The sequence below is a fragment of the Prionailurus bengalensis genome, chromosome B2, assembly GCF_016509475.1.
Source record: "Prionailurus bengalensis isolate Pbe53 chromosome B2, Fcat_Pben_1.1_paternal_pri, whole genome shotgun sequence".
Taxonomy (NCBI): Eukaryota; Metazoa; Chordata; class Mammalia; order Carnivora; family Felidae; genus Prionailurus; species Prionailurus bengalensis.
The window spans coordinates 37,540,315-37,565,935 of record NC_057349.1 but is presented as its reverse complement, the minus strand read 5'-3'; the positions used below and the strand labels follow the sequence as shown (position 1 = coordinate 37,565,935).

The 25,621-nt window shown below is 38.0% G+C and overlaps 1 protein-coding gene across 2 annotated transcripts in view; it reads left to right on the top strand.

The window, feature by feature from the left end:
- KIF6 (kinesin family member 6) overlaps nucleotides 1-25,621 on the top strand; it is a 387,728-nt gene that overhangs the window by 99,557 nt on the left and 262,550 nt on the right. For both annotated transcript variants that reach the window (XM_043591311.1, XM_043591310.1), the window contains one exon: nucleotides 5,981-6,110. In XM_043591311.1, coding sequence (XP_043447246.1) covers nucleotides 5,981-6,110 — 130 coding nt within the window. The remainder of the gene's footprint in view (nucleotides 1-5,980; nucleotides 6,111-25,621) is intronic.

The following is a 25,621-nucleotide window of genomic DNA, read 5'->3' as shown; positions in this document are numbered from 1 at the left end:
GGTCCTTTGTGTCTCCATATAAACTGTAGAATTACCTTTTTGATATCCACAAACAACTAGGATTTTATTGGGATTGCACTGAATCTATAGAAAATTTGGGAAGAACTGACATCTGGACAATATTGAGTCTTCCTATCCATGAACATGGAATACCTCTTCTTTTATTTAGTTCTTTGGTTTCTTTCATCAAAGTTTTGTAGTTTTCCTCATATAGATCTTGAGTGCATTATTTTAGATTTGTACTTAAGTATTTTTTTAGATGCTAAATGTAAATGGTATTGTATTTTCAATTTCAAATTCTCTTTATTCATTTCTGGTGTATAATAAAGCAACTGACTTTTGTATATTAACCTTATTAGTCTAGGAGTTGTTTTGTCAATTCTTTCACTATTCTACATAGATGATCATGTCATCTGTGAACAGAAATAGCTTTAGGTCTTTCTTCCCAATCTGTTTACCTTTATTCCCTTTTCTTGCATTATTGCATTCACAAGGATTTCCAGTACAATATTGAAAAGCAGTGGTAAGAGGGACACCTTTGCCTTGTATCTGATCTTAGTGGAAATGCCTTGACTTTCTCACCATTAATTACGATGTTAGCTGTAGGTTTGGGGGAGTAGTCTCTATTAAGTTGAGACGGTTCCCCTCTATTACTTGTTTATTGAGAGTTTTTATAGCAAATAGGTGTTGGATTTTGTCACTTTTTCTGTCCTATTGATATGATCATGTGTTTTTTTGTTTTTAGCCTTTATATAATGGATTACATGAATTGACTTTTGAATGTTGAACTGACCATACATACTTGGGATATATGCCACTTGGTTGTGGCATATAATTCTTTTTACACTTTGTTGGATTTGATTTGCTAAAATTTTGTTGAGGATTTTTGCATCTGTTTATGAGACTATATTAGTCTATAGTTTTCTTGCAATGTTTTTGTATATTTATGTTGTTAGGTAATGCTGACCTCATAAAATGAGTTAGGAAATATTTCTTCTACTTCTGTCCTCTGAAAGAGATTGTAGAAAATTGGTATAATTTCTTCCTTAAATATTTGCTAGAGAACCTGGTATTTTTAGTAGGTAGAATTAAAATAACTTAATTTCTAAAATGTCATGTGATTGGCTATATTCTTCATTATCAGTAAAAAAAAATAATGTTAGATAAAACTATAAAGAAAAGATCTATTTTTCAAGCTCCTAGAAAAAATTTTCAAAATGTCTTAATAATGATTAAATATAAGAAATATCAATTACTTTTAGCCCATTCTGCCTAGGTTAAGACCTATGCAAAAATGAATTGAATGTTTCTGAAACTTTCTCCAGAGATATGTTTCAACTATTTTATGTAGCAACTATTTTATAACAGATGAAATCTTCTGGATTTATAATCAATCAATTTAAAATTGTTTAAATGCAGGAAGGACCACTCCCCTTACATATGTTTCCTAAAAATGTGCATCTTCTGTTTTTCTCAAATCTTTGCCATAAAGAGCTTCTGAGAATGTGTATTGGGGTGGGGGGAAAAAGGGAGGTTGAAAACCATTGAACTAGAGAGTAGTCTCTTCATTAAAATGAACAGTATAACTATGTTTACAACATGTGAAACATATCCATTTATTTAGAAGACCCTGACTGGATCCCCTTCCATTTTCATGAGGCCTGCCTGCTATCGATGTTTCTGTAAGTTAAGGTCACTAACTAGACAGGGCTGCTTCTTTTCGGGATAGCATCTTCATGTGAATTATTAAAAGGCACCCTGCCGTCTGTTGGAAAATTGTTATAATATGCTAATTTTGTTAGAAGATGCTTCATTGCCCTCTGACAGACATTTTTCATGATAAATACATAGACTCATGATGTGAATTGCACCCTCTTGAACACGGTACCATTGTACAGTGAATGGCCTGCACAGTCACATGGTGGATTTGCAAGTAGGAAAACATAGAAATCACCATGGCAACACTTGTTTGCAAAGTGAAAATGAGAAGCCAGATTCATTGCAGTAACTCCTGGAAAGTTCCTGTTCAGCAAGTTGGTGGTATTGGAATGTTGTGGAGGTAGGGTGTGGAGAGGGGACGGTTCTTTCATTGATGGCTCCCATTATTGAGAACAAGAGCTTGGCTATTGCTCTTCCTCTGTCTTCCAGCCAGTTAGAAAAAGCCTACAAATTCCAACTACTTAGCCAAATGGAAAAGATTCTCTGTTTACAGAGAAAACACAAAGCCTGCTTCTTCCCCATCATTAAGCAGGCCGAGTATACTTAGCAGAACTTTTCCACTTAGGTGTCCAAGTTAAGGCTATCAGTGACTTTTTGCTTGAAATCTAAACATTTTAGAAACATTTTGTAGGGAAAACTATTCACAGGCCCTTTCAAAAAGAATCAAATAAATAGTTTGGGGGGTTTCCATCTTGGAATTAGGATGTTTATTTAAGAAACTCTAATAAAGCCCTCTTTCAGGCCCATGAAAACTATAGTCAGAATTGAGTGGCAGACTAAGGATTCAGGGAATAGCTATTGATTTGTGAGAGAGAGAAAGAAAAGGCCGAGGAAGGAAGCAACTTGATGAGAAACTTTTGCTAATGGTTCTTATTTCCTCCAGCTTTGAAAATGCATTCTACTAGCAGCAAAGTCTAAAACATTCTCACTCCCTGATTAGTCCACCTAGGCAGGAGTAAGTTCCCAGGGCATGGCTCAGGCTGGGCTTCTGTGAGCAAAGGCATGAGAGTGGGTGGGGCTGAGTGGACTCGTTGCCTGTCAGACTGAGTGCAAAAGGGATTTTCAGTGAGGGCAGGCAGGGCTATGAAGGAAAATACAAAGCCTCATGCCCGAGGGATTGGGCAGAAACCGGGAAAGAATCTGAGGAGAAGAACTGGCAAAGGAGATCCTGACTGGAGAGAGCAAGTTGCACCGCAGAAGATTCCAGAAGGATGCCAGAGATAGAGCCTTTTATAGGGTGGCCACAGATGAGCCCTAAGTCGAGAGAGAACCATGAAAGAAGCCAAACTAAATTGGACACCAACCTGCTATTTTATTTACTGTTCAAAATCTCCATGGGCAAGAAATCAGAGAGTTGTGAGGAAAACATAATATCAGAAAAGCATGAGAGAGATGCATAGTGATGGGTCACAAAAGACAGCTGACAGTTCTGTACAGAAAAACCGGGGGCACATGCAAATTGCCATTTTGATCAAAGTGACAAAGCCGGCCAAGCACCTGGAAGTAAATATGGAAGTGTGATAATTGTGAAGTAGCCACGCTGGAGATCAAAGGCTCTGAATGATTTAGAAGAAAAAAGTAGCTTAGCCAAATGCCTCTGATGACATTTCACAAGCACTTCCTGTCTTATGCTTCTATTCTGTGTAAATACAGTCCCAAATCAGTGACCCATTTAGGCTGTCTAACAAATGAACACTTTCAGAATTCCAACCTTGCTTGTTTTCTGCATTTCTTATTCCAGTGAAGTAATGGTGAGAGATGTATGTATGTTGAGTCCCTACCAGCACTTGGGTTTTTTGATTTGGCAATGTTGTAAGGCCTATGGGATGGGAGTTTAGGTAGATAATACTCCCCAGTTAAGTTATTGTTGTGGCTGATGAGTGCTTAGCTTACCCATCAGCAGCATGGGAGGTCAGGGAGGTGGGCAAGAAACTTCCCGTGAAAAGACTAGCTTTTTAAAATTCACAGTGACCTTGCCTATTAGTAGATGTAGCGCAAGAGGAACTTCAGCTGCAACCAGTGAAATGAGTAACTTTCCCCTTTGGGCACCTGGTGGAACTGGGTGGGAAGTAGAGATAAAGAAACCAGAAATCTCCACCCCACATATCTACCTTGTAGGATTATTCAAGATGAAGTCAATGGCTTTCCGCCTTGACCACACACTAGAATCACCTGGAGCTTTTACGAACTCCGATACCTGGACCGGGCCCCCAGCACACTGAAATCAAAACCTTTTAGGATGGGACCTGGCACCAGCATTTGCTGTTTTCTTTTAGTTCTACAGGTTGTTCCTATGTGTGGTCAGGGTAAGAACAACTGGGTTAAGTGAAACAATGTGGGCATGCTTTTGGTGCCCAGTGAGTGTGAGCGTCCTCCTCTTTGAATAAGTTCCTGCTCTTCGTCCCTCTCCCTTTTCTGCACGTGCACGAGGTCGTGCTGTATCTGGCTTGGCCCTGCAGTGTGTATCACAGATGACTGTGCCTCAGAGTTGGGGGATTTGTTTTTATCTTCATGTTGACAAAGAACTCTTCGATTTTCACTTTTAATGTACCATCTCGTCACTTGTTTCGCGTTTTTATCTTCCTTCCAATGTTACTTAATTTCTTGCACCCTGAGGCCCCAGAATCTTTGGCTTCAGGAAGAATTCTGACTTCTGTGTCCCTAGTGATTGACTTAGCTAAATCTTCTCAAGCACCCTAGAAGATCAGGGTGGCTATGAAGTTTAAGGAATAAAGAGTGTTCCTAAAAAGAGATAGAATTCATCCATTTCACTTAAAAATGCCTTCATGTTTTCCAAGCATTTTTGAACTCTTAAGCATTTTTAATAAGCTCACTTATGAGTCTTGTTGAAAAAGAAATAAAATACACTTGTTTTCATTAAAGGAAAAGATCTTTTTCCATCTTAGTTGGTATTGTTGAAGGAGACAAAAAGGAGTCCAAAACTTGGCAACAGAGTACATTATTAGTGACATATTGGTCACAGATGTGCTGGTAGAGTTACATTTTCTTCCGGCAATTAGTATTTTAAGTACCCACAAATTACATATGAAAGCCCAGATAACCTCCTTCCCAAAAGGGAAGGATGAAAAATTATATTTGCAAAATCTTCATTTTTAAGGTATTCTAAATATGTTATTATAAATAGTCAAGTGACACATGTCCAAGTAAAAACACATCACCAGTAACGCTAGATGATGCCAGCCTTTACTTACTACCTTCAATTCCAAATGCCTTCAACGAGTGCAGATACGCAGAGATACTTTATGGCAATTCTTGTGAATTATAAGATTTTCTTTACCTAACAATTCTTGAAAAAAAAAATCAAGAAGGCAAAATTCAAGAGGCAGAAGGGAAATCTCTCTAGTAATTTTATTGCTTGAATCTCTAGGCCTTTGAAGCAGAGTATAAGGAGTTCACATTGCATTCAGTTGCAGAAAGTCCTAAAAGGACTCCAAGGAGAGTATTGATAAGCCAACTCTGGAAATAGGGTTAAGATTCACTTGGGGAGGAAATGGTGTTGGCATCCCATGAAGGCAGTTGTAATAGATGAACGTAATTCCAGACCTAAAGCTTTGACTGTAAGGATGTAATGGAATGAAAAGGTGTGTTGTTTAAAAAAAAAAAAAGGATCAAGAAACACATTTGATGGACATGAAAATAATGACAAACTAAAACTATTATAAGACTTCTTGAGAATTTTAAAACTCACCTTGTTAAGAAAACTAGACAAGGTAATAACTCCTGGAGAGATGACAGACACTTCAGTCTCCATCAGTCTCCATCGTGTTTAAATTGATGAGCTAACCAGTTTGAAACGTCATGTAAATTGAAAGTGATATAAAATTGAACAAAGGGGAAAAATTAGGAGAAGAATTAGTGCATTCCCTATGTAAGAAACTGAATTATGACATAGAAAAAATAATAGGGCCAACTTTACTGATATATAGGTAGAAGGTTATCTATTTGCATTTTTAATTTAGTAAAAATACGTATGATTTAGTGATCTGATGATTGCAAAGACAGATGGCTTTAAATCAGGAGCTTGTGATATACTTTTCAGCCCCCAAACTATTTAATAGCACTGTCAAGGGAATGTCAGTGTTTGATGCAGATCCAGTACTGCCTGGTGTCTTGCATATCGTTTGATTTTGTAAGTTCAAGACGTAGTACTATACAGCTTTTTAAAAATAAACCCATAAGAAGACTAAACGTTCTTTTGATTCTCAAAGTATCTTGTTTTTGTTGCCTCCCATTTCCCTAGGAAAGTGACAGTGTTTGAGGACCCTGACCAGAATATTCACCTGAAAAACCTGTCTCTCCATCAGGCAGCGACAGAGGAGGAAGCTCTGAATCTGCTTTTCTTAGGAGATACCAACAGAATGATTGCAGAGGTAATGGACTCTCCTCCGTGAGCTGCTTTTTCCATATTATGAGATACAATAGAATTTTAGGGGCAGTAATGACCTTAAAAATAATCTCATCCAAATCTCATGGTATAGGTTAAAAAAAAAAAAGACCAGATTCAAAAAAAGAAAAGAAAAGAGAGAAAGAAAACTTAGATTCAGAGAACTGAGGAGACTTTCCTAAGGTCATTCAGGTAGTTAATGGGCAGCAACTGAAATCTCGGCTTTTTTCACTTTTATGTTTTCAATCTGATGCAAATTAGTTTGCAGATAATCGATGAAAACTCATGAAATATTTTAATTATAGGAATTTTTGCATCATTTTTGAAATTTAAAAATACACAGTTCATTATTCCTAACCTCAGATCATCCATGTGTCGGTGTATTGTTTTCATATCCATGTATTTAGGGAATTGTTACTTATAAGGCATTTAGAACAATCCACTGGACATGAGAAGTGCTCTGTATTTACAGCTCTTGTTGGCAGTGTCACAAACACTGCTATGGTGTGTAGTGTAAGCCTCAGTGCAATATTTTGGATATATTCACACTAAAACTTATTTATTGTTAATCACACATTTGGCCCTGTACAAATGGGTGCCTGTATTTCACCTGGGACCCCTAGGCAGGAGCCAGGACTGACTATGCTTGGTCAGAGGCCCTGACCTTAACCAGTTACTGGCCGGAGACAGAGAGTCGCAAAGCTGTCATTCAGCGACGCTGCAGTAAAGCAATGGAGTGGCCGTAGTGGTGTGGGAACAGTTCCCCAAATGAACAGCTTGCTGCTATCACTGGCACTTCTGTTTTTGGTTTTGTTTTTAACTGAAGTATAAGTAACATCCAGTGTTATATTAGTTTCAGGTGTATAACACAGTGATTTGCCAAGTCTATACAATATTCAGGGCTTGCCTCAATAAGTATAGTCACCATTGTCACCAAGCAATGTTACCACAGTGCTATTCTCTATGCTGTACTTTTCATCTCTGTCACTTACTTATTTTATAACTCTAAGTTTATGCCTCTTAATCCCCTCTGTCTACATTGTCCATCCTCCATCTATGTCCTCTCTGGCAACCACCACTTTGTTGTCCGTATTTAAGAGTCTGGTTTTGTTTGTTTTGTGTTTTATTTTCCACATATAAGTGAGATCACATAGTATTTTTCTTTCTCTGTCTGACTTATTTCGCTTAGCATGATCCCCTCTAGGTCCATCCATGTTGTCGCAAGTGGCAAAATCTCATTCTTTTTAATGACTTGAGTGATATTCCATTGCTTGTGTATACCACGTCTTCTTCATCCATTCATCTTCTGGTGGACATTTGGGTTGCTTCCATATCTTGGCTGTTATAAATAATGCTGCAGGAAACATGTATCTTTTTGAATTAGTGTTTTCATGTTCTTTAGGGAAATACTCAGTAGTGGAATTACTGGATCATATGGTAATCCTGTTTAGAATTTTTCAAGGAACCTCCATATTGTTTTTCACAGTGGCTGCACCAATTTATGTTCCCACCAATAGTGCGTGAAGGTTCCCTTTTCCCCATATCCTTGCTAACACTTGTTATTTCTTGTCTTTTTAATACTAGCTATTCTGGCTAGTATGAGTTGATATCTCATTGTGATTTTGATTTCCATTTCCCTGGTGATTAGTGATGTTGAGCATTTTTTCATGTTTATTGGCCATCTGGATGTCTTATTTAAAAATATGTCTGTTCAGGTTGTCTGCTTATTTTTTAATCAGATTATTTGGGTTTTTTGGTGTTGACTTGTATAGGTTATTTATATATTTTAGATATTAATCTCTTACCAGATTTATCATTTACAAATATCTTCTTCAATTCACTAGATTGCCTTTTTGTTTTGTTGATGGTTTCTTTTGCTGTGCAAAAGCTTTTTTATTTTGGTGTAGTCCCAATAGTTTATTTTTGCTTTTGTTTCTCTGGCCTGAGAAGACATATCCATAAATATGTTGCTAAGGGCAATGTCCAAGAGATTACTGCCTGTGTTTTCTTTTAGGAGTTTTATGGTTTCAGGTCTCACATTTAGGTCTGTAATCCTTTTTGAGTTTATTTTTGTGTATGGTATAAGAAAGGTGTCCAGTTTTATCCTTTTGTGTGTACTGTCCAGTTTTCCCAGCACCATTTATTGAAGAAGAGACTGTCTTTTCCCCATTGCATAACCTTGGCACTTTCCTTTTTAAACCATGCTCCCAGAGTTCTGTGTTTTACCTTGTCTCTGATAACAGAGGTAAAGTAGGTGAAGATATTAAGCTGGTGGGGATAACTAGTCTGAGAAAATCCCTATCAAGTGACTTTTTTCTCTGCCCCATTTCTACTCTCCAGAATGTACCAACGCATGTTGCTGACATCTGTTATTGTTCTGGGCCCTTACTTCTGTTGTTTTTTACCAGTTCTGCGTGATTGCTTTTCAGTAGACTAACTTATATAAGTTGAACTTACGTATGACATGAAACACGGATTTGAGAACCCTGGAATTATTATTTCCAGTAAAAGAAAGTTTTATGTAGTTCTTAATTTCTGAATATCTTGTTTGGCTTTCCATTGTTCTGCATTTGTGTTTTGCTTCAACAGTAATTGCTCATGTGATCATCCATGATGTTCTTATTTGTCATGATAATTGAAGATTAAGAAATAAAGCAGATTAAGAATTAGGGAGTATAATGGCAGAAGATTCAGCATGCCCAACTAAAGATCCTTTTCTATACATAGTTTAATAAAGAGCAAACCTAGAGATGCAGGGTAGAGCTGAGTCCTGGCCACCAGTGGAATATGAAAGAGAGAAAAGTGGACTCATAAATGCTATTAGAAAACAAGTAGAGAAACCTGTCCCTGCCTCAATGCTAACCTTCCTCCAGAGGTGACTCATCCCTAGAGAAACCTAGGCCTTGCCCTCACAAATTATATTTCCTCGTCTTGAATGGGTCATGGAGGGCTCCTGACCATGGTTCTCTATGACCTCTATTAGCTTAAAAGCTTGGTCATTTGATATTTCAAAGTTATGTGTTAACTTTAGCTGGGTGCATACTTTCACACTATTGTTTTGTAAAGTTTTGAGTTTAAGCTTCTTTGTGCCAAAGTATCTGTCGTGTTCTACCACCTCACAGAATTCCAACCGTCTTTTCCTATTACTACTGAGCATCTAATAATAGTATCATAAATAGCTAAAACCTGATAAGTTTCAATCCTAATAATGCTGGTTGTACATTATTTTTTTGTTCATTTTTTTCTTTGTAAAGCCCAATTTCTTTTAAACCAAGTCTAACAGGTTTTTGGATGTTTCTCTGCTTGCTTTTGATTTTTTTCTTTGGTAGTAGCTACCATGTTATATTGAGAACCTGCTCAATAGACTTGGCATTGTTGCAGAGATTTTCTATGCACCTCTCTCTCTCTCGATATTATTTTTGATTCTTATTTTGTAAGTGGAAACTGAGGCTCAAAGAGTTGAACTACTTGCCCAAAGTCGCATAACTAGCAAGTGGCAGAGCCAGGGTTCAGCTGCGAGATGACTGATTCAGAAGCTTGTGCTCTTTCCATATATTACATTTCACGATTACAATAATCATGTGAATAACATGTCAAATTTTTCAAGGGAGGATATATTTCTGAGTTACTTAAGAAGTATAGCAAGTATTTAGCACTTCAGTTTATCTCTTGAATTCATTGAAAGCAAATAAATACATCAGAGTATAAATGAAGACTAATTATCAATCCCTGGAAATACTTTATTATTTAGAGCCTCTAATAAAGTATGTTTTAGATTACAGCCTAGCTGTCAGAATGTAATTTGTCAGCACAGAACGAGCTAACCAGGATAAAAAGAACATACTAATCGTTTTTTAAAAAATGAGGTCCCCAATTTCCCATTTACATAGAGCTGTCCAGAAGTTGCCATGGTAACCAGAAAACATTTGCAAAACAGTCTGAATATGTGGGACACAAAGTGGAGCTCTCTTCCTTTTAGTGTTTTCTACCCAGAGCCAGCATTCTGAGGAAAAGCAATTAAGAGTAGTTTCATCCTCTTCTTATTCATTCAGAAATCTTCAATAATTTCTGTGATCCTACTAATGCTTTGAATAAAACCTGATTATGTCCTTAGGGTAAGTTTTTTAAAACAGTTGAATTGCTGTGCCAAAGAGAATAAATTGTAAGAGCTCAACTGTGTGTGACCCAGGGTCAAAGCCCACCGGTAGCAAACATGACTTGATACTTCTCTGTCTTATCATTGAAATGTTTCTCTCAATTAATCAAATCTAATTGACCAAGACATTCTGCATTCGACTGTGAGGCCCTGCAGTGTCCTGTTGCTGGGACCCTTTGCTTAGACCCACCCATGGTCTAGAACACTCTGTGCCCAAGTGTGGCCTGAGGGTATCTTGCATTAGAATATCCTGTGATAGTAAAGAGACAGTTTCCTGGATCCCACTTCTGATCGATGGATTCAGAACTTCTGTGGTGGAGCCCAGGAATATGCATTTTAGCATTTCATTTTATTCCTTTTGGTTAGAACATGTACGAAATGGTATTTTAAAAAATTACATTTGTCTCTCTGTCTAGAGTAAGCCCTTTCAGGGCCAGGATCTTTCTGGATTTTCTTCATCTTTGGGTCCCTAGCACCTTGACCAGTGCCTGGCCCACAGTAAGCACCTGCAGAAATGCTTAATGAATGCAAAACCTACAAATCTAAATTTTTTAAATTAAATTAAGTTAAATTAAATAAATTAAATTAAATTAAATTAAATTAAATTAAATTAAATTAAATTAAATTTTGATTCCATTATAGTTACCACAGTGTTATATTAGTTTCAGGTGTACAATATAGTGATTCAACACCTCCATACATCACCCAGTGCTGATATGACAAGTGCACTCCTTAATCCCCATCACCTGTTTCATCCATCACCACACTCACCTCCCCTCTGGTAACCATCAAATTCTTCTCTATAGTTAAGTTTGTTTCTTGGTTTGTCTCTTTCTTTTTTTTTTCCCCCTTTGCTCATTTGTTTTGTTTCTTAAATTTCACATTTGAATGTGATCATATGGTATTTGTCTTTATCTGACTAACTTATTTCACTTAGCATAATACACTCTAAGTTCCATCCATGTCATTGCAGATGGCAAGATTTCATCCTCTTTTAGGGCTGAGTAATATTCCATTGTGTGTATATACCACATCTTCATCCATTCCTCAGTCAGTGGACATTTGAGATCTCACCATAGGTTTGACTATTGTAAATAATGCTGCAGTAAACATAGGGGTGCGTGTCTTATCCCTTTGAATTAGTGTTTTTGTATTTGGGGGTAAATACCCAGTAGTGCAATTACTGGTTGATATTGTAATTCTATTTTTAACTTTTTGAGGAACCCCTGTACTGTTTTCCACAGTGGCTGCACCAGTTTGCATTCCCACCAGCAGTGCGAGAGGGTTCCTCTTTCTCCACATCCTTGCCAATACCTGTTGTTTCTTGTGTTGTTGATTTTAACTATTCTGACAGGTGTAAGGTGGTATCTCATTGTGGTTTTTGATTTGTATTTCCCTGATGAGGAGTGATGTTGGGCATCTTTCATGTGTCTGTTGGCCAATCTGAATATCTTCTTTGGCGAAATGTCTGCTCCTGTCTTCTGACCATTTTTTAACTAGGTTATTTGTTTTTGCAGTGTTGAGTTGTATCAATTCTTTATATATTTTGGATACCAGTCTTTTACTGGATATATCATTTGCCATTTTAGCATTTTAAATGTGCTTTGGCTAAACATGAAGGCAGTTTGGTTTTTCATTAACATGCTGATTGAAACCCACTCACAGAGAAGTTTTTGAGCACATCCATATTCTGCACCCTGCACATATTCAGTACCACAAAATTTGAAAGTTCCGCTAATTTGGGAGGCAAAAAAATTGTTGTAATTTATTTACCATTTGCATTTCTGTTTTTGTTTATGTCTTCTAATTGTTTTTCTCTAGCAGTGTTAGGGTAGGTCTGGTTGATTTGTTGAATGCATGAGGGCTGGGACTTGGTCTTGTTCATATCTGTCATACCTAGAAACAAAGCCTGACATATAGTAGGTGCTCAGTAAATAATTATTGACTGAATGAACATTAAAGATAAAAATTTTTGTTTTTGTCATGCATTTAGCAAATATTTTAAAATTTTATAGATTTTCTTTTCATTGTACTTTCTTTCCTTTAATATAGCTAAGTCAATTTTTTATTTTATGGTTTCTGCTTTGGATGCCATGCTTAGAGATGCAATAGCTCACTGATAAATAATCCTACATATTAGAAAGTGTTTTGTTTTTTTGAATTGAAATTTGATGCCCAGTAGCATCTACTTCATTATTCACACATTCACATGGAAAGGGACGGTCATCATCAGGTTGGGGTGGATCTTATCGGAGATTTCTGGGGCATGGGAATTTTACCTGAATCTTGGAAAAGGCTATCCTGAATTAACAAAATCAGGGTTCATTTTGAATCCTCCCTCTAGAAATAGCTTCCATTGGTAAAAGCTCAATTTAAATATTCATTTTAAGGAATTGTAGTGCTGCTCAGAGTGAATCACTAGACTAACACAAGCCTCTTTTACAAGCCAGTTTGGAGAAGAGAATAGTGTCTTCTCCAAAGACACTGGGGTGTCTTCTACCAAAACTTCATAGTAATGTCTGTTATGGGTTAAATTGTGTCTTTCCCCCTCCTCATTCATAGGTTGAAGTCCTAACCCCTCAGTACCTCAGAATGTGACCTTCTTAAGAAGTAGAGTCTTTATAGAAGCCACCAAGTTAAAATGAGGTCAAAGTGAGCCCTAATCCCATATGACTGGTGTCCTTATAAAATGAGGAAATTTGGAGACAGATACATATACATAGAAATGCTATATGAACACAAAAATGTTCATCTATAAGCCAAGGAGAGAGGCTTGGAACAGATCCCTTCCTCACAGCCCTCAGAGGGAAGAACCAACACCTTCATTTTGGATTTCTAGCCTTAAGGACTGTGAGATGATAAATTTCTGGTATTTAAGCCCCCCGGTTTGTTATACTTTGTTATGGCAACCCTGGAAAACTGATCCAGTGTCCAGATAACCTAGAATATAATTTCTCATATGATTGATACCAGGTGTAGTTCTTGACCTTGACAAGTTCAAGAGGAATAATATGCTTTAGCTAGTAGATAGCACTGGTTATGAAACTGGTTGAAGGGGACCTTTGGTGAGAACAGAACACTTTGTGCTAACATTGGGAGAGTCCAGGGTCCTTTTGGTGGGTGGTGTGCTTTCTTCCCACCTGTCTTCCTTTCCTGAGTGAACCATCAGGTGAGTTCTTCCCGTCAGTGTTGATGGCCACTCTGTGGCTTCCTCACCATCACTATGCATTCCTGCCAGGCAGAGGTGAAGAGCACGAGCTTTGGAGATGATCTATTCTGCTTTTGGCTCCACCTTGAGAGGTGTATGTCCTTGGCCGAGTCACTGACCCAGTGTGAACCACACTTCTAACCTGTACGATGGGCATAATGATACCTACTTTCCAGGGTTATAGTAAGAACTAAGTTAAGTGACATTTGGAAATACCCTAAAATTTTTGGCTAGCAATTACTTATTTAAAGATAAGACTATTGTCCTATTCAACTCTGTTCTTTCAGCACCTGGCAACTAGTTGGCCAGTCAGTAATTAATCATTTGGTCACATTGCTGGGGAGAGGAAGATTTGGAGAGAAGACCTACAATCTCAAGCCCAGAATCAAAAATGGCCTTATGGTACACTGTGCCTGTTGGTGACTCCAGAGTACATCCCAGACATTTTGACATTTTATTTTACTAAAAAAAATTTTTAAATGTTTATTTTTGAGAGAGAGCGAGCGAGCACATGAGTGGAGGAGGGGCAGAGAGAGGGAGACACAGAATCCGAAGCAGGCTCCAGGCTCTGAGCTGTCAGCACAGAGCCCGTCGCAGGGCTCGAAAGCATGAGCTGTGAGATCATGACCTGAGTGGAAATCAGACATTTAACCAGATGAGCCACCCAGGCACCCCAACTTTGACATTTTAAAATTTGTGATACTCCATACCTTTTGGAAGAGGTTACTTTCCAAATAATCAGTCTGTCAACCTATTCGTTCTTTCTACCTGACTCTTTGCTTGAAATAAAAAACCTAGTAAGATTTATCTGAGTTGTGCTGATGTGTTTTTGTAATTTCTTAGACTTTGCACATTATCAAACTTATGGAGTGACGGTGTGGCCCTGTGGAAGTGCAAACACAGCTGGGAGACAGGGCATGAGTGGAGTTGGTAGGTTTATGCCAACTGTAGGAACAACTGTCATTGGACATGTGACCTAATAACATAAGGACAACACAGGAAGGACAGAGCAGCTTTACTATGTGACTGTGTTTGTTAACAACACTAAGCCTTGATCTTGTGTGGTGTGTGTGGGAAACCAGAAGATTTGGGTAGCAGTTAGTATTCCAGGATCCTATTCCAGAAGACGATTAGAACGACACTGAATAGGAGCGCCTGGGTGGCTCAGTCAGTTAAGTGTCTGACTCCTGATTTCAGCTCAGGTCATGATCCCAGGGTCGTGGGATCAAGCCCTGCATCAAGCTCCACACTGAGTGTGGAGCCTGCTTAGAATTCTTTCTCTCTCTCTCTCTCTCTCTCTCTGCCCCTCTCCCATGCTCGTGTACTCTCTTTCTCTCCCCCTCTCTTTCCCAAATAAAAAAAATTGTTTTAAAGAGAGATATATTAATTGTATGTAATTAACAAGTTTATTCCAAGATTTTTGAGCCTGGGAGGAACAAAATACACAGCACGCAAAATACATGTTGGCCCTGCTGTTATTACAATAAGAATAGTATCTTTTATTATTAGGTCTCAATAGGCAGCTAGAATACTTAGCAGATGTGTTGACAGTTCTAATCTCTTTTCTTAATCTACTGAAGGAAGGAAATTTCAATTTTGAGCACTTATATATGTCAGGCATTTCTCTCTCCTTATATTTTATATATGAGATATAGGAAGAATATATAACTTCTTAAAAATAGTGATTCTGTTATATCATGGTTTGCATTTTGCTCTCATCTAACCTGATTAGTGGTATTGCATGAACCATGAGTTTTGAGATCTAAAACATTTATTTATTAAAATAAATGAAGTGGCATAATACAGCCATTATTAGAAAGTTAAAATATACCTATTCTATATCTGTGGTTAGAGAAACACAATTTTTTTTTTGGCTGTAAAAATTTAGCTCCAGAGTTTCTATTGATCTTTCAAATTCTCATTTCTGATTAAGCATAGAGAAAGAAATTTTTACTCCAGTCCCTGTTACTGAAATGCTCTAACAACAGCAACAAAATATAAAAAACAGAGGGAAACAGAAGCCATCTTCAGTGAAACAAGGAAATAGCCATAACCTCAAACCATGAGAGAAACTGCCAAAGATTATGAAATTTGAGTTATGGGGAGGGAGGGTGCTGAGAGCCAACACATTCATCCTCCAGCCTCAGTTAGGATAGAGTTTCCCCTTAAAGAAAGGGTCACAATTCTCCAATGCAAATCCAGTGATCTTTTGGTTACAGCGATGAGGTCTAAGAACACAGGGAAGTATGGGGGAAGGGGTAGTATTAGATAGATACTCGTTCTACACTATGAAAGATGGATCCAAAGACGGAACCTGTAAGACAAGTCATTTTTATGGGCAGCGGTCTCAGCTCGTGGCAAGAAAGATGGTGTGTGGTGAGTGGAGTTCAGGGAGTTAGTGACTAAAATGTACCCTCCCAGGCCTGTTCGGGGGCGGGGGGGGGGGATGAGGAAAGTATGTATATGTTCTTTGAGCTAAGAACATAACAGATATAAAGTAAAAGTATTCAGGGCACAAACTGGATTTGAATGCTGCACGCCCCCCACCCCCCGCCCCAGACTGTTCTTTAGGAAAAAGACGGATATGTTCAGAGATAAAATTGTCAGAAAGAAAACAGCTGAAGACTTACCATATATATGGAGTAGGGCGACGGGGGGTCGGGGGGAGGGTGGCTAAGTAACCCATATTTGAATGCTGATTATATCAGGGGGCAGAGGAAGTGTTCTTCACAGTCTTAAATGTTGCCTCGATATAGTCTTTATTAAAAAAAAAATAGCTCCAAAATATAGAAGGGATTACAAGAGCAGAAGATGAAAATCAAGTTTGAGGACACCAGAGAAGAAATGGCAGAGAAAAAGAAAGCCATTGTAAAGATGAAAGTGCCATTGGAAGCAAAAAAGAAGGAGGAAGAAGGGGAGGAGGGAGATGAGGAGGGGGGAAAGAGGGAGACATGTGGCTGAAAAATAATGAAGGATGCAAAAAGTGAGGAGAGAAAGTGCTGGCTAGAGAGAGAGATCAGCAGCGCCAGGAAGCTGCTTCACTCTGTAGGCAAGTCTCAGCCAGTGGAGGCACTGGCAGGAGATGGGAGGGCTTGAGGAGGGGAGAAGCCAGAGCATCCCCCCCCCTTCCCAGTTGGGTGCCAGCTAAAAGGGGTCTGGGGAAGATGCTGCTTTTAGGACTCAGAGTCTCTGCTGTGGTATAGAAAACAAAAATAGAGAGAAGGGAGGAAATGGAACAGAGAAGAAAGAGGCCTAGGATTAGCCCCTGAGTAACAACATTTCTGCAAGAAACTGAGATAATAACTCAGATTGCTTTTGGCTTATCTAACAAGTCAGGAATACACAAGGGGGAAACTGGCAGGATGACAATTTTGGCTGTAGCTTTAAGCACAGAAGCTATTCTTACAGCATTTCTCGCTGATAGGTTTTTTTTTTTTTTTTTTCTGGCAAGCTAACTTTTGTATCCAATCCTTATAATGGTTCTAGCTAGGAGGGAGGAGACAGGGGTCTTACAAACCACCAAAAACCTTCAACAAGTACTTTTACCAGGTTGGGGTATGCCATTTGGAGTGTTGCCAGTTGTGACAGCAACTGAGATCTTCATGGCCATAGAACTGCAGAATCTTCAAAATACGGAAAAAAATATGATTGGACTATAAAGCAGAGAGAAATAATGTTTCTAATAGTAGTTTTCTGTGCTTTTAGAGTTCTTCCTTCAGCATCTCTATCGTAAATGACATTGTCCCTGAATTCCTGTCTGTTATTGATCTTGATGTCCGACCTGAAACGTTGCATTGAGAGTTATCACCATCAATCTGACGGGATAAACTTCTTTCATAAGAATAAAATTATACGAAAGTATATCTGAGTTCTGAGTTCGGTACTGATCTTGTCTGTACAGAGGATAGTGAAGGGTATTTTCAGCTTACCTATAATCTTGAGCTGTGTAATGTGTTCAGAATAGGTTTTCCCTAAAGACAAACCCTCTGAGCTGCTGTCAACTCATGAGATCATTAGACTTTTTTTTTAGCCCAGTTCTGTGTATGGTCACATGTGGAAATTGTTAAGCCAGGCTGAATTTTAAAAGGAAAAAAGAAAAAAAAAAGTTAAACTCAATGTAAAAGGTGAAAAATGTGCTAGATAACGGCAATAAGTTACTTGTTACCATTGAAGAATCAATTCTGTTATGATTCTTCTCACAGTCAAGTAAAAAAAAAAATGGAGGAGGCCGGGGCAACATTTGGGGTCATATAATTTCCATTGTTCAGAGAGCAAACCTTTACTTTGGTGATTATGTGATGATAGCTCGTTCAAGGATGATAAACAGAGATGATAGTTGGACATAACTGATTGAAGATGTGGGTAAAATTCCTTCTCAGTTTGCAAATGGGCCAATTTTAACATACTTAGCTTTTGATATAAATGCACTTGACTTTCATTTGTCAAATCCTGAAGAAGTGACCCACAGAGAGGCAATCTTCTGAATTCTGACATCCAGCAGAAAAAGAGCCATCCCTAATTCTGACATTTAGTTTTCCTAAAATTAAGTCACCCTAGTAGATCTTACAGGATGTGAAAATAAAAAAAAAAAAAAACACATCAAATTGATCACAGACTTGTTAGGAGAGATATATAATAAAATATAATAGGATATCAGAAAGGTGAATCATACTTGCTAGAAAATTCTTATTATATATTCTAGGTTGCTCCAAAGCTTGCTTTTGAATTTTACACAAAACTGATGTGCCTGATCTATTTTTCTCTTTTACAAAACTACCTTGACAATATGCTGGGCCTAGAAATCCTGCAACTAGAGAAAATGATTTTGACTACTTTTCTAAAAGCCACGTATCTTATAAAGAGAAAAATCAGAAAGAAAAACAAGGAGTTTAGAATTATTAATTCCAATTGAAGGTTATCTAATTGGGGATATTTTGCTGCCAAGCACTGTGTTCTGAAACAGCCTCAGGAAGAATCAAGGCAGGTGTTTTTAGTGTCACATGATCCACCACTCGGTTTGGTCAGTTCTCCCTTCCAGGCTGGGTTGGTGTACCTCAAGGGTGTGGTGGGCCTCCTCATAACCCATGTGCTACGGGAGGAATTGGATACGGAATCATTTAACCAATGCTGGGAAGGTTAGGGAATCACTTAAGGGTGAGTTTTAACCTGAAGGCTGGGGTAGCCCAGAAAACACATAGAAGTTATTATTTTCAGTCTTCAATTCAGATAGAATAAATGAGCAGAGGAAGAAATCAGTTAGGCTATCGGGTTAGAAAGTGTTATCAGACCAGGAGAATTGGAGTGGAAATCTGGATTACGGCTTCTGTGGTGCTGTTTTTGTTCTTTGCTGGTTTATTTTAAAGAATCTCAAGAGTATACATTATACACTCTGTTCAGTCTAAGAGATTTTCTTCACCAGACCTAGTCTAGTGTAGTGGAAATTCCTGTTGAGATATTTCACCCCCAAATAGGAGAGTCATTGAAAAAAAGAATTTGGTACATAGGAATGGACTATAAGATATGGCAAGAGATAACGAAGCATTCAAAGGATCCTAGAAAATGTTATATGTAATTTAAAGAGATTATTCAAATCATTGTGGGTTATATTATGTGTAGTTACTTTAAAATTGATTGAGGGGCGCCTGGGTGGCGCAGTCGGTTAAGCGTCCGACTTCAGCCAGGTCACGATCTCGCGGTCCGGGAGTTCGAGCCCCGCGTCGGGCTCTGGGCTGATGGCTCAGAGCCTGGAGCCTGTTTCTGATTCTGTGTCTCCCTCTCTCTCTGCCCCTCCCCCGTTCGTGCTCTGTCTCTCTCTGTCCCAAAAATAAATAAATGTTGAAAAAAAAAAATTTTAAAATTGATTGAAAACATGAGATTGACTAAAAGAAAAAAATTTACCCAAAACGTAATAGTATATTATGTAAACACAAAAACCATTTTTCACTTATCAATTTTTGGCCCTAAAATCAAAATGTTCAATCTCGAAAATAGCCACACACACACACACACACACACACACACACACACACACATAACTGCCCCTCCCACACACACCCTATTGTGAAATAATGAAAAAAAAAAAGGTGAACATTTCAATTCACAGGGAATCCTTGTTGATCTGCCAATAAGACTCTGTATAACAACAACTGCAAAAGAATATGTGTTCTGAAATCATCGAGGACCAGAGTTGGTTGTTGTGTATCTGCAGAATCCATAAGGGAAGATGACTGAACAGCCTTTTGAAGATAGATGTTCACCAGTTCTTGCCACTATACCATCGCTTTGCAAAATTTTCTGTCAGCCTCCAAATATGTCCTGCTTTGTAGAAAATGATTCTTATGCAGTGAAATATGAGATTTTTAAACTTATGAAATAGTTTCTGAGAGTGGTAGGCCAGCCAGTGCCAGTAAATGGCTTGGAGGGCTGTAGGAGAAGGAATTTCAGTCTTCAGTGTAGGCATGTGGTGTTTTCTTGATTTGATGCTATATTATGTAAAGTGCTCTGCCAAAGCCTTTGCAAGTACCATCCACAGCCACGTTGCTGTTCCAAGCCCCTTTTGTATAGAAAGTTTGAAGTCACTATTGTGTGACAGGGTCACTTTTGAGTCACCTTTTATAATGTGTACCTTTTATAATTACATCATGCAAAGTGGGCTGGCCCCACCAAACACTCATCTGAGGCCTGATAGATCACACCATCACCCCTCTCTGCCCCTGTAGCAAATTTATTCATATTATGTCATAATTTTTAAAATGCTAAACATTTAAAAATCCATTTGGAAAAATCCATCATTTGGATTTTTCCAGAGTTTGAATATTAATGATCTTCTGCTCTACGCACAAATGTTAAATGTCCTTTTTGAACACAATAGCTAGTGCCATTTGTGAATCGTCCAAGAGAATTCGTGGAGGTAATTTAATTTTGAGTAGGTTTATTTTGGAGGAGGAAGAGGACATACATTTCCCAGTCAGAAATGATAGGCAATACTTGACCAGCCAGAGGACCTTCTAGGTAAGAGAAAAGGCAATTGAAGATGTAGAGGGTAGTGGCAGATCTCTGGAATCCGGCACAATGGGTAGGGAGACTTGAGTCGATCTTACTTTTTCAAATAATTCTAATTTGTAGACTTAAATGAATTCCATGGACTTAAAGAATTTGGGGGGAAAAAGGAGTTTGCAGATGTGGTCTTGGAATGATATGGAGATTTTTAGAAATTATGGAGCATGCCATAGAGCTTCCAGAAAGCTAGAAATGAATAAGGTCAGCAATTAAACAAGTATTTTTGAACACTATTATGCTGTATTATGTTAGGGTTACAGTGATGAAGAAGACAGCCTCAAGGAGCTCAGAATCTAGGTGGGAGGAAGAAGGAAGTGGAAAGCATTTGCTAGAGGATGTAACCTTCCCAATGGAACTTATTATGATGAATCTATAAGGGACCAGTGATCCTGGGTTTTTAGACTTTTACCCCATTAAAGAAAGCCATATACTTTCTTATTTTCCAAGAAAGAAAATATATTTGGAAAATGGCAAGTTAATATTTTTGATACTAAGCCCTAAGACAAGAATCTGGTAAAGCATTCTTAAATAATGATCAGTAAGCAATTAGGAAAGAGTCAACATTGATTCATCTTAAACTAATTCTATTCACTTTTTTGATAAGGTTATAAAAACTCATAGATCAAATAGATCCAATTTATTTAGTAAAGTCTCTCAAAAGTATCCTTGGGGATATACAGAGAAATTGAAGGTATAGGAAAGTACTTGGATTAAAGCCAACTGGAAAATACCCATAACTGTTTGCTAAGAGTAGAGAGTAGGAGTGTTCATGGAATGTTGTTCTGCCTTATTAATTCTTACAAATTATTTGGATGAGGATACTTTCATTTGTAGATAGCACAAAATTGAAAGAAAAAAGTTCCATAATTATCTCAAGTGATTGTAACTTGGGGTAAAAACTAATCAAATACAGGTCAGTTATCAAATAAATGTGTGTGTATGTGTGTGTGTTTCCCAAACAAATTTCATATCATGGGTAAAAGGGTGGAGCAAACGTGGTAGAACACTTCATGTGCTAGTTACGGGCAACTCTAGATTTAGATTGCCTGGATTCCAGTGTCCTCTGCTGTGGTTAGTCTACATTAGAAAGAATATATGCAATTCAGAGTGTCAGAGTGCCTGCCATATTAAAAAAATATTTTGAGGAACATACTTGAAGGAATAGAGGTATTTAGTCTTAGTGATGTGATAGTTTAATTCAGAAATATAGGTAGAACCGATGTAATCAAATATGTTTTTTAAAAAATATTATTCTACAACATGGAGAACAATTGGAGGAGACGAGTAAATTTGAGGAGACTAATAAGGAGAGAATGTCATGACCCAGAGGAGAGATCAAGGATATTTGGAGATAGAAGTAGAAGTAAATTCAAGAGGAATGGACTGGGCATCCATGTGTGGGACACAGAATGAGGGAAAGTGATGAGCTTATTTTGGGGAGCATTAGGTTTAAGATGCTGGCAAGGCATTTTAGTGGCAGTTATCAGTAGACATTCTAATCTAGTGCACAGAGAGACTGTGGTTGGAAATAAGGATATGGGAGGCATCTGAATAGAGTGAATATCAACAGGAATGGACATTTATATGACCTTTCACAGTTCATGGGCCACTTCCACACTCAGTATAGCTCTTTGCAGCAAAGCAAGCCTTATTATAGGGATTACAAAGACACAGGAACCAAAATTATGTCAATTTGCTTAATATTTCAACACCAGTAAGTGATGGAACCAGGACTTGAAACCGGGTGTTTCAATACCACATTCTAAGACCGTTGATCTGTGACTTTTAAACTACACTACAGTATCTATTCAGTGATAATCAGAGCTATCTACGAAGACCTTTCCAAGGGGAAGAAATATCATGACCATAGCTTGGGACCTGCGTGTTTTCGGGACTGGGGAGAAAAGCGTCCAGTAAAGGAAAAGGAGACAGAGCAGTTAGAGAGAAAGTGTCAGGACAGTGTAGATTCTAGAAACCAAGGAGGGGCAGGGTGGGTAGAGAGCCTCCAGGATGAGGGGATGATTAGCATTCTTAGGTATTACCTAGAGGGTCAGCATGCTCAGTTCTGAGAACAGACCCCTTTCTGTATTGCAAATTTGCCTTTTTCTCAGCATTCCCTCTCATTTCACTTGTTTTGTCTTTAGCTCTTGAGCTAGATTATAAATTTCTTGAGGGCAAGTTCCATGTCTTATTTTCCTTCTAGTCTTTGTGCTGCCTAATGCAGAGCTGTATCCACAGACTGATATGAAATGTGAAAGCTCTCTGCGTGCAGATGATTAATCATCACTAACATTTTTCCAAAGACATAGTCTCTAGTGCCAAGAGCACATTTGTTTAAAATGTGCACTTAAATTTGAATGAATCTGCCTAAATGGTGCCATCTGTTCTTAGGCAGTTTCAGAAATGTTTTAATACGGTTTTACCTTTAAAAGGACAAATGTAGGGGCATGCCTGTGAGACATATAGACACCCTTAAATAAACACAGAGCAGACACCAGCACATTCGATCACACTTAAACAGCTACACATAAAGAATGTTTTCTGAGGTTTAAGAAAATTTTAGCTAAGAGGACACCAACTACTACTTCATGCAGGAAATATTTATGGGAAGTTACAAAATTGTAGGCATGGACTCCTACAGCATATTACTGCATTTTAATTACAGACTCCAGAAATACAACTTAATTTGATGTAAATCTCACATTCCTTTGAAATCGGTACACTCTTCCATTATTCGCTAATGGGCCACATTTTATTGTGACTGCAGTGGATCCATTTGGAAGCTGAAGACAGATGTCGGGGAGAGTCTCTGTGTTATTTATTTCTATCGATTGTCAATTTGACTTTTGTTCCAGTACTGTAGGATTTATTGTTGGGCGAATATAACAGTGACGTGAAACCCATGTTTAAGTTCTGCAAATAACTTCCAGTCACTTTCGAAACACCTCAACTTAGGTTCTAAATTTGAGTTTGCGGTTTTACAGGCACAGTTATTTGCTGGTCCACTTCAGCATGCAAAATCACACACTGGCCAGATCTGAGTATGGTTATTGTGGCAACGAGTAATGGGTCACATTTTCAGCCTATTTAACTCACTAGCTACATCATCATCACCAACACAATGCCAAGATTTTGACATCTGTGTATTTTGGTAGTTGGTGTAAATCAACAATGGTAGATATCAAGAACTCAGATTTACAGAAGGAATTTTGGGTTAAAATAGCATCCGAGTGTGTTACCCTCTCTGAATACGTGTGCATCCATATGGAAATTCTTTTATTAAATCCCATTTTGCAGGGGTGGGGAGCTGCACACACTTACTCACATGAACAGTCATTTGGAATGCTGTTAGGTAAATTTTATTTTTAGGTATCAGAATTTGCTTCTGATAATTACAAAAAATTTTTTTAATGTTTATTTTTGAGAGAGAGAGAGAGAGAACAAGCAGAGGAGGGGCAGAGAGAGAGGGAGACACAGAATCCGAAGCAGGCTCCAGGCTATGAGCTGTCAGTACAGAGCCCGATGCGGGGCTCAAACTCAGGGACCATGAAATCATGGCCTGAGCCAAAGTTGGATGCTTGACTGACTGAGCCACCCAAGAGCCCGCTTCTGCTAATTTTAAATAAATAGGGTATTACAGATACAACTGAAGTCCTCTTGTGGCCTTTTTGCTTTGTATCCCTCACAGAGGCAACCATTAGCATTAACTTGCTGTGTTCTTCCAGTCCATATTTTTATACTTTAATGACCTAAGTTCTAGAGCCATGAATGAAATTTTTAGGTGATACTTCTTTTTGAGCACCTGAGTTCTGTCATAGATATCATTTTGATCATTGAAGTTTACATCATTCTTTAACATGCTATTTCTCATCAGCAGCTCAGAAACCCATCTGTCAATCTATCCAAAAGGTGCTTCATTTTGACTTCCCTGTAGTTTGAATTATCCAAGTTCATTCATCTCTACTACCACAGATTTTCACTTAGGTTGTACATCTTGTGCCAATTTCTTGCTATACCCAAGCACGAATGCCCATATGTGTGCCTACCAGTCACCCCTTTTCACTCTCCCCCAGTGAGACTTGTTCCAGACTTCTCTCCAGGAATACACCTCGGAGTCTGTTGCTGGGTTGTGGGTTATATGCATCTGCAACTTTACCACATATTGTAAAATTTCTCTCATAAAGAGGTTCTTACTTTATATTCCTCCCAGCGGTATATAAATGTTCTTGTTTCCTTGTATCTTTGCAAATCTTGTTTTGTTAGACTCCATTTTCTAAAAGTTTCCAGTCTGATAGAGGTGAGTGAAATACTTTATCATTATGGCTCTAATTGTTTGTCCTGGCTATTTGTGAGTTGGAGCATTTTTTTTCAAATACTAATTAACCGTTTTTAGGTTTCCTCTCTATGGGTTGCCTGTTCATATCCTTTGCTCATTTTTTTTTCAGAGTTGCCTTTTTCTTATTGATGTGTGGAGGTTCTTTATTTCAATCATTAATCTTTTGTTAGCTATATGGATTGCAAACATCAACTCCCAGCCTTCCAACTCTGTGGTAGATTTTATCACCCAGAAATTCTTTAATTTTGGATAATTTGGTCAAATACTTCCAATTAATTCATTTTTGTGTTTAATATCTTATCATAAAAGATCCATGACTGCCTTGAATTGGTCCTGATATGCTTCCATATTTTCTTATATGAATGTTAAAATTGTGTTATTTTACACCTAAGTCTTTAATACATTTTGGAATTTATTTGTGTATCAAGTGTGAGAAGCAACCTAAATTTATTTATTTTTTTCAAGATGGATAGCCAGTTATTCCAGCACCATTTGTTAATTAGTCTGTTCTTTCTCCATTATGGTGTGAGGTCACTTCTGTCCTATCCAGAGTTTCAAAATGAGCCCAGCATGTTTCCCTGATCTCATTATCTGTTCCTGCAGCAATACCACACTGTTTTAATTACTATGGCATTATGATATACCTTGATGTATAGCAGGACATGCTCCCCTCTCTTGTGCTTCTTTCACAGAATTGTTTCTGTTATTTTTTTAGATTTGCTCCGTCTGTTTTTTAGA